Genomic DNA, 16501 nt, shown 5'->3' on the forward strand with positions numbered 1-16501 from the left:
GGAAAGACATCTCCTGTGTTTCCATGATCAACTCACACAATTTCATGAGTGGTAACTTTTCCCACAGCAACTATAAGATAATACCATAGGCTACGTAATAGCCCATAGGGGCCTCAGTTTCATAATCTGAAAAAAACTTGAACCTCTGTTCAGTGTGTAAGACTGTAAATTAGTTTCTTAAAGGAGGCAGTATGTTGTAGATATGGTTTTTCCAACTAAAATTACTCTTTTTCATGAAAGAAATGTTTTGAATCTTAGGTGGGAATAATACATATAAAAACAGATAAAGCATCACATATTAGACTCTTGTCCTATTTTAAAAGGGTAAACATGGAAATAGTCAAGCTGTAAAGTGTCCTGTGCATGGATAATGTTGACACATTGAACAAATGCCTGAAATGCTTCACAGATGACCCTGTTATCCCAAAGCATTGTATAAAGCTGTTCCACTATTAGTTGGGTGAATATTCTAAACTGTGGCCATGATTTTGAATTTTTATTTGCATATTATTAATAGTTTTGTTTTATTCAAGGGGGCTATTATCAGGTATTCTCTGTTAATCATATGTAGTTCTGATGATTTTCTATGATAGTAAATAAGACTTTAATTATTTTTCTAGTGGGCTTCCATTGCTTTGCTCCTAAATGGTTTATCATCTAGTTAAGAACCAGGAATAGAAGAGAACTGAGACTATGTCATGTACTCCTAGATAAATCACAGTTGTTGAGGGCTGGTTTCATCATCTGTTAAATGAGTCCTCACTGATCAATCCCTTTCTTCAGGGTGCTACAAGGCACTGAGTATTGGGTCATTTTTCTGACTGGCTGTCAGTCCCACACATTACTGTCACCCTCATACCCAATGGATCTTTCCTCTTAGTTGTGGAATTATTAGTAGGTACTCTTCAGACACAAGGTAAAAGTTCTGAAGCAACTCTCTGAGGCATTCTAGCATAAATAGCAATGTCTTAGTCTGTTTAGGCTACTATGACAAAAAAATATCATAGACTGTGTGGTTTGTAAACAACAGAAATTTACTTCTCACAATTCTGGAAGGTGAGAAGTTCAAGATCAAGGTGCTGGCAGATTGGGTGTCTGATGAGTGTCCTCTTTCTCCTCCATAGACAGTGCCTTCTCACTGTGCCCTCGTACAGTAGAAGGGGCTAGAGAGCTCTGTGGGGTCTGTTTTACAAGAGCACTAATCTCATTCATAAGGCTCCACCCTCATGACTTAAGCACTTCCCACACGCCCCACATTTGAATACCATCACACTGGGCATTAAATTTCAATGGGTGCGTTTGGGGGAGACACAGATGTTCACTCTAGCAAGCAGCCACCACATATACTACTTTGTTTGTATTATCACTAATCCTTTTTAAAAAACTGTGTGGAAGGTTTTATAATACTTATTTTAAAGTGAAGAAACTATGTCTCAGAGATGTCAAAATAACTTTCCTAGGACACAAAGCTGGTAAGAGTTAGATCCCAAACTGAGAGATCTGTCTGGCTCTCAAAGCTCTTTTTCCTCTGATTCAAAATCTTTCTGATTTTGCATATTTACAATGAACAGAGTCCACATTTTTGTACTCCAGACCCCTTACTTTGATATTTGTTGGTGCATAACATTTTGATTGTTATACGTATAACATACAAAATATGTGTTAATTCTGTTTACGTTATCAATAAGGTTTCTGGTCAACAGTAGGCTATTAGTAGTTAAGTTTTTGGGGATTCAAAAGTGATATGCAGATTTTCGACTCTATCGGGGGTTCAGCACCCCTAACCCCTGAGTTGTTCAAGGGACAGCTGTATACTTTCTGATAAATAGAAATAAATTTCTAACTTTATAATTTTCACAAGCAAATAACACATACTTATAAGCATTCCCTGATCAGAAGAGTTAATATAAAGTGCAGAGAACAGGTAAAGCTGGAGTTATTACTAGTTAAGGATTATTCCCAGAAATTCTCTAGCACAAAATTGGATTTGTGAAAGGTAAAAATTCTCAATATTATCTCATTTAAAATTCTTGAAAATTTTTTTCCACTTTTTCATTCAGTTACCTATTCAAAGATATATACTGAATGCTTTCTATGTGATCAGCACTGTTCTAAATGCTTGTTTGGGAGCAGGGAGGGGAGTTTGAAAAATACCCTGCTGCCATGGAGCTTAAATTCTAGTAGGGGGAGAAAAATAATAAAATAAAGAAGTAAATGATATATATTAGAAGATGATAATTGCTTGGAGAAAAATAAAGCAGGGAAAGAGGAGAAGGAAAAGCAAGGGATGTGATGGTGACTGGGTGGTGAATTTTTAACTGAGATAGTCTGGATAGCCTTTTGGGGCAGGTGACATATGAGCAAAATTTTGAAGGACATTTGGGTGAGCCATGTGGATGGGTATCTGGGAAACCAGCATTCCAGGGGAAGGAGGAGCAAATGCAAAGGTGCTAAAGTAGGAACATGGCTGACATGTTCAGGGATTAGTAACAAGACTATGTGGCTGAAATAGAGTAAACAAGGAGGACAGTAGTAGAAGATGAGATCAAAGAGGTAAGGGAGGAGGAGGAGCTTCAAGATGGAGGAGTAAGACAGGGAGATCACCTTCCTCCCCACAAATACATCAGAAATACATCTACACGTGGAACAACTCTTACAGAACACCCACTGAACGCTGGCAGAAGACCTCACACCTCCCAAAAGGCAAGAAACTCCCCACGTACCTGGGTAGGGCAAAAGAAAAAAGAAAAAACAGAGACAAAAGAATAGGGACGGGACCTGCACCAGTGGGAGGGAGCTGCGAAGGAGGAAAGGTTTCCACACACTAGGAAGCCCCTTCGCAGGCGGAGACTGCGGGTGGCGGAGGGGGAAAGCTTCGGAGCCACGGAGGAGAGCACAGCAACAGGGGTGTGGTGGGCAAAGCGGAGAGATTCCCGCACAGAGGATCGGTGCTAACCAGCACTCACCAGTCCGAGAGGCTTGTCTGCTCACCCGCCGGTGCGGGCGGGGGCTGGGAGCTGAGGCTCGGGCTTCAGTCTGATGCAGGGAGAGGGCTGGGGTTGGCTGCGTGAACACAGCCTGAAGGGGTTAGTGCGCCACGGCTAGCCGGGAGGGAGTCCGGGAAAAGGTCTGGAGCTGCCGAAGAGGCAAGAGACTTTTTCTTCCCTCTTTGTTTCCTGGTGCGCGAGGAGAGGGGATTAAGAGCACTGCTTAAAGGAGCTCCAGAAACAGGCGCAAGCTGCAGCTATCAGCGCAGACACCGCTGGGACGGGCATGAGACGCTAAGGCTGCTGCTGCCGCCACCAAGCAGCCTGTGTGCAAGCACAAGTCACTATCCACACCTCCCCTCCCGGGAGCCTGTGCAGTCCGCCACTGCCAGGGTCCCGTGACCCAGGGACAACTTACCCAGGAGAACGCACGGCATGCCTCAGCCTGGTGCAACGTCATGCCAGCCTCTGCCGCCGCAGGCTCGGCCCACATTCTGTACCCCTCCCTCCCCCCCGGCCTGAGTGAGCCAGAGCCCCCGAATCAGCTGCTCCTTTAACCCCATCCTGTCTGAGCAAAGAACAGACGCTCTCAGGCGACCTACTTGCAGAGGCGGGTCCAAATCCAAAGCTGAACCCCAGAAGCTGTGCGAATAAAGAACAAATGACAATGAAAACACGACGACCCAAAACCTATGGGATGCAGCAAAAGCATTTCTAAGAGGGAAGTTTACAGCAATACAATCCTACCTTAAGAAACAAGAAACATCTCGAATAAACAACCTAACCTTACACCTAAAGCAATTAGAGAAAGAAGAACAAAAAAAACCCCAAAGTTAGCAGAAGGAAAGAAATTATAAAGATCAGATCAGAAATAAATGAAAAAGAAATGAAGGAAACTATAGCAAAGAACAAGAAAACTAAAAGCTGATTCTTTGTGAAGATAAGCAAAATTGATGAACCATTAGCCAGACTCATCAAGAAAAAAAGGGGGAAGACTCAAAACAATAGAATTAGAAATGAAAAAGGAGAAGTAACAACTGACACTGCAGAAATATAAAAGATCATGAGAGATTACTACAAGCAACTATGTGCCAATAAAATGGACAACCTGGAAGAAATGGACAAATTCTTAGAAATGCACAACCTTCCGAGACTGAACCAGGAAGAGATAGAAAATATGAACGACCAATCACAAGCACTGAAATGGAAACTGTGATTAAAAATCCTGCAACAAGCGAAAGCCCAGGACCAAATGGCTTCACAGGCGAATTCTATCAAACATTTAGAGAAGAGCTAACACCTATCCTTCTCAAACTCTTCCAAAATAAAGCAGAGGGAGGAGCACTCCCAAACTCATTCTACGAGGCCACTATCACCTTGATACCAAAACCAGACAAGGATGTCACAAAGAAAGAAAACTACAGGCCAATATCACTGATGAACATAGATGCAAAAATCCTCAACAAAATACTAGCAAACAGAATCAGACAGCACATTAGAAGGATCATACACCATGATCAAGTGGGGTTTATTCCAGGAATGCAAGGATTCTTCAATATAAGCAAATCAATCAATGTGATACACCATATTAAGAAATTGAAGGAGAAAAACCATGTGATCATCTCAATAGATGCAGAGGATGCTTTCGACAAAATTCAACACCCATTTATGATAAAAACCCTCCAGAAAGTAGGCACAGAGGGAACTTACGTAAGCATAATAAAGGCCATATATGACAAACCGACAGCCAACATCGTCCTCAATGGTGAAAAATTGAAACCATTTCCACGAAGATCAGGAACAAGACAAGGTTGCTAACTCTCACCACTATTACTCAACATAGTTTTGGAAGTTTTAGCCACAGCAATCAGAGAAGAAAAAGAAAGGGAATCCAAATTGGAAAAGAAGTAAAGCTGTCACTGTTTGCAGATGACATTGTACTATACATAGAGAATCCTAAAGATGCTACCAGAAAACTACTAGAGCTAATCAATGAATTTGGTAAAGTAGCATGATGCAAAATTAATGCACAGAAATCTCTTGCATTCCTATACACTAATAATGAATAATCTGAAAGTGAAATTAAGAAAACACTCCCATTTACCATTGCAACAAAAAGAATAAAATATCTAGGAATAAACCTACCTAAGGAGACAAAAGACCTGTATGCAGAAAATTATAAGGCATTGATGAAAGTAATTAAAGATGATACAAATAGATGGAGAGATATACCATGTTCTTAGATTGGAAGAATCAACATTGTGAAAATGACTCTACTACCCAAAGCAATCTACAGATTCAATGCAATCCCTATCAAACTACCACTGGCATTTTTCACAGAACTAGAACAAAAAATTTCACAATTTGTATAGAAACGCAAAAGACCCCGAATAGCCAAAGCAATCTTGAGAACAAAAAACAGAGCTGGAGGAATCAGGCTCCCTGACTTCACACTCTACTACAAAGCTACAGTAATCAAGACAGTATGGTACTGGCACAAAAACAGAAATATAGATCAATGGAACAGGATAGAAAGCCCAGAGATAAACCCACGCACATATGGTCACCTTGTCTTTGATAAAGGAGGCAAGAATATACAGTGGAGAAAGGACAGCCTTTTCAATAAGTGGTGCTGGGAAAACTGGGCAGCTACATGTAAAAAAATGAAATTAGAACACTTTCTGATAACCATACACAAAGATAAACTCAAAATGGATTAAAGACCTAAATGTAAGGCCAGACACTATTAAACTCTTAGAGGAAAACATAGGCAGAACACTCTATGACATAAATCACAGCAATATCCTTTTTGACCCACCTCCTAGAGAAATGGAAATAAAAACAAGAATAAACAAATTGGACCTAATGAAGCTTAAAAGCTTTTGCACAGCAAAGGAAACCATAAAGAACACGAAAAGACAACCCTCAGAATGGGAGAAAATATTTTCAAATGAAGCAACTGACAAAGGATTAATCTCCAAAACTTACAAGCAGCTCATGCAGCTCAATATCAAAAAAACAACCCAATCCAAAAATGGGCAGAAGACCTAAAAAGACATTTCTCCAAAGAAGATATACGGGTTGCCAACAAACTCATGAAAGAATGCTCAACATCACTAATCATTAGAGAAATGCAAATCAAAACTACAATGAGATATCATCTCACACCAGTCATAATGGCATCATCAAAAAATCTACAAACAATAAAAGCTGGAGAGGGTGTGCAGAAAAGGAAATCCTCTTGCACTGTTGGTGGATATGTAAATTGATACAGCCACTCTGGAGAACAGTATGGAGGTTCCTTAAACAACTAAAAATAGAACTACCATATGACCCAGCAATCCCACTACCGCGCATATGCCCTGAGAAAACGAGTTCAAAAAGAGTCACAATGTTCATTGCAGCTCTATTTACAATAGCCAGGACATGGAAGCAACCTAAGTGTCCGTCAATAGATGAATGGATAAAGAAGATGTGGCACATATATACAAAGGAATATTACTCAGCCATAAAAAGAAACGAAATTGAGTTATTTGTAGTGAGGTGGATGGACCCAGAGTCTGTCATACAGAGTGAAGTAAGTCAAAGAGAAAAACAAATACCGTATGCTAACACATGTATATGGAATCTAAGAGAAAAAAAATGGTCATGAAGAACCTAGGCACAAGGCGGGAATAAAGATGCAGACCTACTAGAGAATGGACTTGAGGATATGTGGAGGGGGAAGGGTAAGCTGGGACAAAGTGAGAGAGTGGCCTGGACATATTATACACTACAAAATGTGAAATAGATAGCTAGTGGGAAGCAGCTGCATGGCACAGGGAGATCAGCTCAGTGGTTTTTGACCACCTAGAGGGGTGGGATAGGGAGGGTGGGAGGTAAGGAGATGCAAGAGGGAAGAGATATGGGGATATATGTATATGTTTAACTGATTCACTTTCTTATAAGGCAGAAACTAACACACCATTGTAAAGCAATTATACTCCAATAAAGATGTTAAAAAATAATAATAAAAATAAATAAATAAATAAATAAATAAAATTTTTAAAAGAGATAAGGGAGGCCATATTGTCTGGGGCCTTGTAGGTCAAATTAGTAACTTCAGGTTTGACTGATTGAGATGAAGAGTCAGTTCAATAAGAGCAAAGGAGCAACATCATTTGACTGATATTTGACAGGATCTGGCTGCTACATTGAGAATAGACTGTAGATGTTGGCAAGGGTGGAAGCAGGGAGACATGTTCAGAGGTTACTGTAACAATTCAGGTGAGAAAAGTGGTGGCTCAGTTGATAGCAATGCCAGTGATGATACTTGTTCAGAGCTTGGCGAAATGTTTGCTGATAGGTTGGTAGGGAGTGTCAGAGAAAGAGAGGAGTCTTGCTTTTTACTTTTCTTTATTGGTAAATGCAAGTCATAGCTTTTGCTTAATGTAATATAAATGAAAACCATCTGCACCAGCCGTCAAGTTTCTCTTCCCTGGTACACTGGGTATTTTAGTTTACTTTGCAGGAAATTCAGCATGTTGTAATTGAAATTACTACGCAGGATGGGAAAGTACCTTAACAATGATTTTATTAATTTAGAGCAAGAATTGTCAAATTATAGCTCCAGGGCCAAATCTGGCTCATAGCCTGGTTTTGTGAATAAAGTTTTATTGGAAGACACACACTTTTTTTTTTTTTTTTTACGTATTGTCTATGGCAGCTTTCCTTCTAGAAAAGCAACAGAGGCCCACAAAACCTAGAATATTTACTGTCTGGCCCTTTATTGAAAAAAGTTTGCTGACCCTTGGTTTCGACCATTGTGTAAGAGTTGTGCCAAAATTTTCCTCTGATCTTTTTCCAAGTATGAAGAAGAAATTTAAGAGGGGACAGGAGGTGACAGTAGAGAGAACAAAAAGGTAATATTGAAACGCTGTCACCAATGTATTTCTCTCCCTTATGTTAGTCTACCTATTTCTTTGCTATGGGTATCCACTTTCCCCTGATATCTGACATGTGCTGTGTTGGGATATAAGTGCACATAATTGGCCTGGGGCGGCGGGGTGGGGCTGGGGAGTATGTTCTTCTCAATAGTAAAGATTTACTATAGGAATGAATCAGGGCTGCTAGAGACTACACTGTTGAATTTCACAGTCTTGATAGAAAATAAAAAATGAGTACCAGCATCAGTGTGAGCATCAATCTTTATAAAGAATTTGACTCTCTTCTTATGACTTTGTGTAATCCTGTGATAAAATACAAATAAGTTAGACCCACAATGTTGTTTGCTTTTTATAGGTCTATAATGACAGATTTATACTACCTCAGTCAAACAGATGGAGCAGGTGATTGGCGGGAAAAAGAGGCCAAAGATCTGACAGAGCTGGTCCAGCGGAGAATAACGTATCTTCAGGTAAGAAGGTTAGGTTAAGAAATTAACTTGAGTGAACATAGAAGGAGAATCATAATAAAACTAAAAGTAAGAGTTGCTGTTGGTTTTTAGTCTTCCTAGCCCTCACTTTTTGAAAGTATTTGTTCACTCATTTTACCTATTTACTCAAAAAGACTCTATGTTACACCTTGAGTGGAATACAAAGATAGCTAAAAGAGGTCCCTGCCCTAAAGGGGGCTACTTCTGCCACACGGACATACAAAAACTACAGTGCAAAATAGGAAGTGCTGCGTTTACGTGAGAGATTAGATGAAATGCTCATTGGAGGAACATGTCAGGGATAGCTATGTGGAAAAGGTATTATTTGAACTGAGCTGTAAAGGATAATTAGGTACGATTTAGACACCCAGAAATGGAGAAGAGCATACTAGCTGGAGCATATGATGTAAGTAATGGCCCATACCTGGGAAAGAACAGTACAGGAACCCAATGAGAAATAGAATAGTTTGTCTGGAGTTTTGGTTGTGCGAAAAGGAGGGTTGGAAATGGTAGATTTGGGAGCCAGATTGCAGAGGTCCTTGGGTACAGGTTAAGCTTTATAGCACATAAGCAGTAAATGGTTGCTGAACGATTTTATTTATTGTATAACCATCATTATAACAACAAATAGGAAATATAAATCAAGGGTAAACTCCAAGTCTCAGGCCCTTTAAAATATATTCTCTTCATTTTTTGTGTGTGTTCTCTTCTAGCTCTTATTAATATGCTTACCCAGTGTTACATATTTGTAAGGATAGAATTGATTTACTTTTGAATTTTGGTTTTTGCTTAAAATGCCATAAGCTTTTTTCTATATTGGAGTCACAACCTGCTTTTGAAAGATTTTTTTTTTTTTTTTTGGTGGTACGCGTGCCTCTCACTGTTGTGGCCTCTCCCGTTGCGGAGCACAGGCTCTGGATGCGCAGGCTCAGCGGCCATGGCTCACAGGCCCAGCCACTCCACGGCATGTAGGATCTTCCCGGACGCGGGGCATGAACCCGTGTCCCTCGCATCGGCAGGCAGACTCCCAACCTCTGTGCCACCAGGGAAGCCCTTGAAAGATTTTTATACATAAGAGTGGCATGATGAGAGTGCTGCTTTAGTGATATTAATCTGAAAAGTAGTATTTTGCTTGAACTGGATTCATTGTAAGAGACTAGAAGCAAGGAGATTGTTTAGGATATGAGGACCATACTGAAGCTGAGAAATACTGAGGTGTGTGGCAGTTTGCATTGGAAGTGAAGAGACAAATTTGAGAGAGTTTGGAAAGATCGAATTGATAGGCCTTTCCAAGTAGCCGAAGGAGCTGGAATGAATGGGGTAATGTGTCATTAACTGAAAAGAAACTTAAATCAGGGGAAAACAGTGTATGAGTAAGTAGAATTTAACACTCCAAATGCTTGAAGTTGAAATGATCATGCTCATCCTTTTCTAGTACTGTTGATGGTATATATACTTTCCGTGTATAAACACCCTGTTTTCCTTTTAAGGTTAAGGTGCCTTATAAAAGCAAAATAATAGCCAGTGACTTTATTCTGTATATTTTAAGATGCACATTTTCTATACTTAAATAGGAAAAAGCAGAAAATCAGGTGTTTCAAGAGATCGTTAAAAACGAAACTGATCTTGGCATGCTTTCTCGGTCTCATACCCCCATGGCCGTTCATCAGAGGTGTCTGTAGAATGAGAAACACTTGCCTCCTGTAGGGAAGAGGTAATTATCTCCTATCAACTAGAACCTCATTCAATGAACTGTAAACAGCTGGTGGCTCAGAACTATCATCCTCATTTGAAATGGAAATAACTCTGGTCTCTGAGTTTCTTCCATTTCCACATATTCATTAAATTTTCACACCACAAAAGTTATATTTAAACTATGATTTGGCCATAGTTTAGCACCACCCCCAACCCGCCAGTAATAAGTACCTGCCACTTGCTTTAGTTTCTTTTTTCCTCTTGGTTTCTGAGTGGCCAAGTGTTTTCACCAGTAGTGTGAATTTCATCTTCTATGTGCTGATTTCTGTGGTTCTGTTTTAGAGAATTGCACTTGTAAATCATGCTAATGATTTAAAACTATATTGGCTTTTTAAATCTTTCAGACTTACAGTAAAACATTGTTTCACATGGACCTTAACTTCAGTTTCAAATATTAATTATTTAAGAAATTCTTACTTTCATGCTTTTTTTTACTGGAAAAGAAAATGCAATCTTTAATATTAAAGGAGATGGGGAAATCTCAATAGGAAAAGCCATATTTTAGAAAAATATTTTTCTTTAAATATTCAGTGTATGTACGATCATTTTTTCCATTTTTGAAGTTAAGAACTGTATTCGTAACGTATGATTTTTCAGAGATTAAAGATGCCAGTCACTCACTCATCAACTTCTCTGCACAGTGGTGAATAAGGGTCCTTTCACCCATTCCAACAAAATTAAAAATACGTATTTGTAAGGAACTCTTTCTGACTTGAATTTTTATTCCTTTAAAAAGAATGATTTGTCACTGGTTTAACTAAATGGATTAGAGAGTTTAATCAGAAGAGTTGAGCTATTTATACAGATTTTTTTAGAGTGATTACATTTTTCCATTACGTTTTCTTGATATTCAAATCTATTGGTGTTTTCATACCTTTACTTGAAGTGAAATACTACTGTAAAAAGACTATTTAAGCAACTTAGATTCTGAAAGACTTCAACGGGGCTTAGAAAATAAATAGTATACTAGGAAATAAAGCTAAGATGGGGGATAAAGGAGAAAATCTTTGACTTTTGGTACCTGTATTCAAAATAAAAATAAGCACTTCATATAACTTATTGATGGAGATTTTAGAAGGCTCTCCTTATTTAGCCATCAGCCAGCTGTTATATAAAGAGGATAATAATTTGTATCTAAGTAGAAAATAATAGGGAAAAGATATAATAAAAGCAAATATTTTTAACATTTTTAATCTCTTTGGGAGATTTTAGTCATTTAAATACCTTATTGTATTCTTGATAAATAATTCAGATAATTTTATAATTTACTTTCAATTGGTTTGTATAGTTGAAAACATTTTCAGTTTTACTAGATTTTTACTTATACTCATGAAACTTATTGTCACTTCTCATTATCACCAACAAGCATTTTTTAAAAACACTGATTTGTTTAAGGTATAATGCAAGACCTAGTACAAAGAAAAAAGCCTAGATTAAACCCTTGTCACCTGTTATATTAAAATTAATTAATTAATTAATTAATTAAATTTTTTAAAAAGAAGCTTGATTTCCAGAAGTGGTGGTGGGGGGAACCTTGTCTTAATCCATAATAGGCGTCACTTTAAATCTAAGCCTTTCTTTCTGCAGTTATCCAGTCCTTTGAATTGAGCAAATATCATTATGTCTCAAGAAAATCCTGCTTGACTTACAATCATATAGTACAGTTAAGTTTGGTCTCAGTTTTAGATTTCCATTCATTTATTATGGTTTTACTTGGGAGAAGCAATTTCACAAGATACTAGAAAATAGAAAGGAACTAGGGCAACTGGACTTCAGTGGGACAAAGTTCTGTGGTTGTCTTAATTAAGATTATTTTCTCTTCAGAGTTGAAGGCCCTATGGCATGGTATAAAAAGACTAAACTGACTAAAAGATTATAATAATCTTATTGAAGACAACCGCAGGTATACTATTGGGCTCAAGTAGAATGGACCAAGTAATTCTCTTAAGGTCTTAATCTTTTATATGTTTATCTGAAAAGTTCTTCAACCATAAAGTGAACATGAAATACTGTTAAGTCTAAATAGACCACAAAAAGGGTACTTGTTCATATATGAGAGCTGAAACAAGCAGGTAAAGTGGCACCTTGTTTGACCTCAGCTGAGAACTTGTGCTTCAGGAGGCTCCCAGTTTTCACTGTATTGCACGTGTTCACAAGTGACCTGAAAGCACCTCAAGTATTGATTTTGAGGTTACAAATAAATTTTAGCTAGTAGGCAATTTTGGAATCCATAGATAGTGAGGATCAACTATTTATAATGAAAAAAATCCCAACAAATTATAGATTTTATGAAGTTGACAAATACCACAAACACAAAACTCCAGAAGAATAAAAATTTTTATTAACTGCCTGACACTCTTTATAATATTGTTTCCCCACATTTCTTGTCTGCGTACTCTTTGATTACAATTTGTAATATTTTGTATAAGATGAATTGACAGTGATTTTGTAATATTTTTAATAAAGAAAAAGGGAAGATTAAGTCAGATTTTTCTCTAGCATGGTTGATCCAAAAAGTTTTTTTCATTATTAATATTTGTGATACGTAACATTTGCAACTTCACATACAGACATACGTTGTGTTTATAGTACTGCTATAAGCTTGTGCCCTGCATACAAAGGAATTCATATAAATTCTGTTTAATGTGATTCTCATCCAAAAAAAAGTATGCGACATATAATTGTTTTATGCTGCATTTTAAATAGTATATGCTACATTTTTGAGGTTATTAATGAGAGAAGAAAACTTTTGTGTTGACTAGGCATCACTGAGAACTGACTCCACTTCTCTTATTACCTGATACTTCTCATCCTGGGCACCGTGCGGCATGTTCACATCACAGTGCAACCTCTTGCCCTGTACCTATATTTATGTCACAAAAATAACTGTGCACAGAAGCAACCATGAACCACATACATGTATCCCTCTAAATCTAAACTAAGTGAATCCCCAGCTTAATTTTCCCATAAGAGGACCCCAGAAATGTTGAAGGCCACTTCATTTCCACCCAATACCAACACCAACACACTGGGGAAGTGAAGTGGATGGGAGGGAGTTTCAAGTGGAAAGAGACATCTGTCTTAACTCATTATAGACAAAGTTTGCAAATTTTGACCAGGTGAACACACTACACAAGTCCCCCTCCTCCCAGAGCCTTTGAAGGGACCTGTGTAAATGAGGGTCCCTGAAGCATACTGTTACCGAGTCCAAGCTCGCTCTGCTCACTGCACCACAGGCCAGTGAGCCAGAGACAAGGAATACGACTTTATTCGGAAAGCCAGCAGACCGAGCAGATGTCAGACTAGTGTCTCCGAAAAACCATCTTATCGGGGTCTGGTTGCCAGTTTCTTTTATAGAATCAGAGAGGGAGATGCGGTGAGGAAGTAAAGTAAAAAGGCCATTTGTCTTGCAAAACATCTCCTGACGAGCCTCAGTGAGGGGATGTGTTAGTTTCCTCTTTCTTGCAGCCATTCGCAGGTGGACAGCGTCAGATTGTCTCCCTGTGAGTTGAACAGCAGAGGGGCAGTGTTCCCTGAGGCAGGCCATTATGTATGATTATAATAACAAAAGCAATGAAAAGCAAAGGTTAAAGTCAAAGAAACAGATCCAACGTGGAGTCCATGTAGCTCTTTCCTGTTACATCTCAGTAAATCCACTCTGCCCACAAGAAAGCTCTTCTCATTGAAGTAGGAGGGAACCTGAAGTCCCTTTAGGGGGTTCTCAGCCCTGCTCCAAAGACATAAGATTACCCAAGAACACTAACGGTAAGAAGCCTGAAATAGAGAAAGACATTGCAAAATTAGATGAAAAGTGATAGATGCTGACTGTTAAGATTGGGTGGGTTCCGTCTCAAGTACATAGACACAATAAAGACTACGTTGCCTCCAGTTAAAATTTTGCTTTAATTTGATATTGGAACAGCAGCTTTCCATTAAAGAGTGCTAACCTCTGACTAGGACTTTCACTCTCCAGCACTCCCTGGAGTATGCAGCACTTTCTCAAATTGACCATCTTATAATTATCAGCCTCTGTTAACTGACTGCCTACAACTTTTGTGAAAGGCAGCTATGCTGTAGGTGTGAGTCCTGGTTACTGTAGACCAGAACTGAGTGGCCTATCCCCTGACTTTTTCTGTCTGTTCAGTACGCCTCACTACACCTTCTTTTCCCTCCCTGTAACTGCTTAGCTCAGGATGGAGTATTGACTAAGGATCTAAGATCAAATAAGTCATAACTAGGGCTCAGTGATGTCATAAAAGCATACAACTACATGTCTGTGCAATTAATTATAATATAGATAGATATGCTCTGATCCTAGAAAATGGGCATGATAGTTCTCACACATCCATTATGGTATTGTGGTAGCCTTTCAAAAGAGCTTGGATGTTTTATGTGGAATGCGATCATAAATCTGACCTACCTAAACCAAAAATGCCAGTTGTGATAAATATCAGGGGGTGGTGTATGTGACTTGCATAGCTCACATCACTTCAAACACCCATCTGAGAAAGGTTTGCACTGATTCTTGTTTCTCTATGGAAAGTTGAGGCATTCAAGTCATTACATTGGTGTTATATTGGGCTCAAGGTTTGGGTCATTTTGAAAATAGATGGTAAAACATCCAGATATCTTAAGGTCTCATTAAAGACCTTAAATTGGGAAGGTGAAAGGGAGCAGATATTTCTTCTTGTTCTTCTGGTGCATTAAAGGAAGTTATGAGGATGAAGAATTTTTGCAAGCTGCCATTTCTAAGCACTTTCTGTATTGCTAGATATTATGCAAAGTAACTTTCATGAGGCAGGTGTTGTTATACTCAGTAAGCAGGAGAATAAATTGAGGATTAGAGAGGTTTGTATAACTTGCCTAGTAGATGGCAGAGGGAAAAGGAAGAGTCTTAACTCCAAGTCTTTATATTCACCATTTAAGAAATAGTTTGAAGAGCCAGTGTTTGTTTTTTCTTGGTGGTTTGTTGAAGGTGACTGACTGGGTATAAGCTCCAGGCTGCTTGTAATATTGGCCGGTGAAGCCACATCCTCTTTTTCATTTACCCATCACTAGCAAATGGGACCTTGCTACAGAAACCTTGAACAATTAGATTTCTCATGTACTTAGTTAATAAATGTTTTGTGCTGGTCTCAGCCTATTAGAAAGCAGTGTTGTGGTTGGACTGGCCCTTGTGGTTCTTACTATGATTGCAAGACACCCGTTAGCAATAATCATCAGGAAACTGAAATAAATAAATGTTTATTACTTACACGACCTGGGAATTACATAGCACACCTGGAGCCACACAGCCAGGTTGTGTGTGTGTGTGTGTGTGTGTGTGTGTGTGTGTGTGTGTGTGTGTGTGGAGAGAGAGAGAACGTGTGGGCTTGGAGTTCTGATTTTTAGGGGCTTCAGGAGTTCACTCTTTATTGGCGAATTTAAAACAAAAGAGCAGGAATTTAAAGCAAGGGAAGGGATGAGTGGCCCAGATGGTCAGTCACTGAAATCAACCAAGATCTCTAAAACAAAGGAGCCTCAGTTAGGGTGGGGGCACCACTGTGGGTCTTCAGCTAGTCCTGAGGCTACACTGTGTTAATTGGAAATACCCCTCTTTGAATTGGATGCTTTGGCAGTCAAAGCTGAAGACAGGTACTTGCCTTTTACGAAAAGAAAAGCTAACTGTCAGGGTTTACATTAAAATAGAGGAAAGTGAGGTATAACTTTTAAATAGCTAAATGAGTAGGACCATAAAATGTGAAGTTTCCAGACATGGATTCTGCCTCTGTGTGTGTGTGTGTGTGTGTGTTTTCCACTTCTTAAGATGATTTTCTTTGTCATTATCATTATAAGAGATTACCAGTTGTGCAAATACACAGAAATTTGCAAAAGTCAGTAGAGAATATAAATTTCTTTTTTCAGGAATGAACAAATCTGGAGAAAATAGGAGGTCGGTAATATGGAAATCCTATGGAAAGTGTGTTCTATAAGTCATTATTGTCTTTAATCGTAACAGTTGTCATGAGGTGATTTTCTCTCTGGATTATAAAAAGTTTAACTCAGTTGTGGTAGAATGTAGAATTATGTGCTAAGTAGATTAAAACTCAGAGGTGTGAGCAGAAAGCCTGATTATTTCACAAAAGAAATGTTAAACATATCCTGATCTGCCCATTATATCTATCATGCATCTTTCTTTCCAGCTGGTAAAAAATGAATATCAGTTTTTCCCATCCAATTTTCAGTTTTGTTCTATATGTAGTAGAACAAATCCTTTAATATTCCAAGTATATTTATGGACTAGTGTTACCAAACCAAACTTGGGTCTGCTCACCTGACACGCAACAAAGCCAAACTAGTGACGCTG

At 38.6% G+C, this 16501-nt stretch overlaps 1 protein-coding gene across 10 annotated transcripts in view; it reads left to right on the plus strand.

Annotated features, from left to right (window-relative positions):
• The window catches only part of FUT8 (fucosyltransferase 8), a 352458-nt gene that overhangs the window by 238535 nt on the left and 97422 nt on the right, over positions 1–16501 (plus strand). For all 10 annotated transcript variants that reach the window (XM_081229288.1, XM_081229292.1, XM_081229290.1 and 7 more), the window contains one exon: positions 8268–8382. In XM_081229288.1, the coding sequence (XP_081085414.1) occupies positions 8268–8382 (115 nt within the window). The remainder of the gene's footprint in view (positions 1–8267; positions 8383–16501) is intronic.

Source organism: Mesoplodon bidens (genome assembly GCF_964165515.1).
Source record: "Mesoplodon bidens genome assembly, chromosome: 3".
Lineage (NCBI taxonomy): Eukaryota > Metazoa > Chordata > Mammalia > Artiodactyla > Ziphiidae > Mesoplodon > Mesoplodon bidens.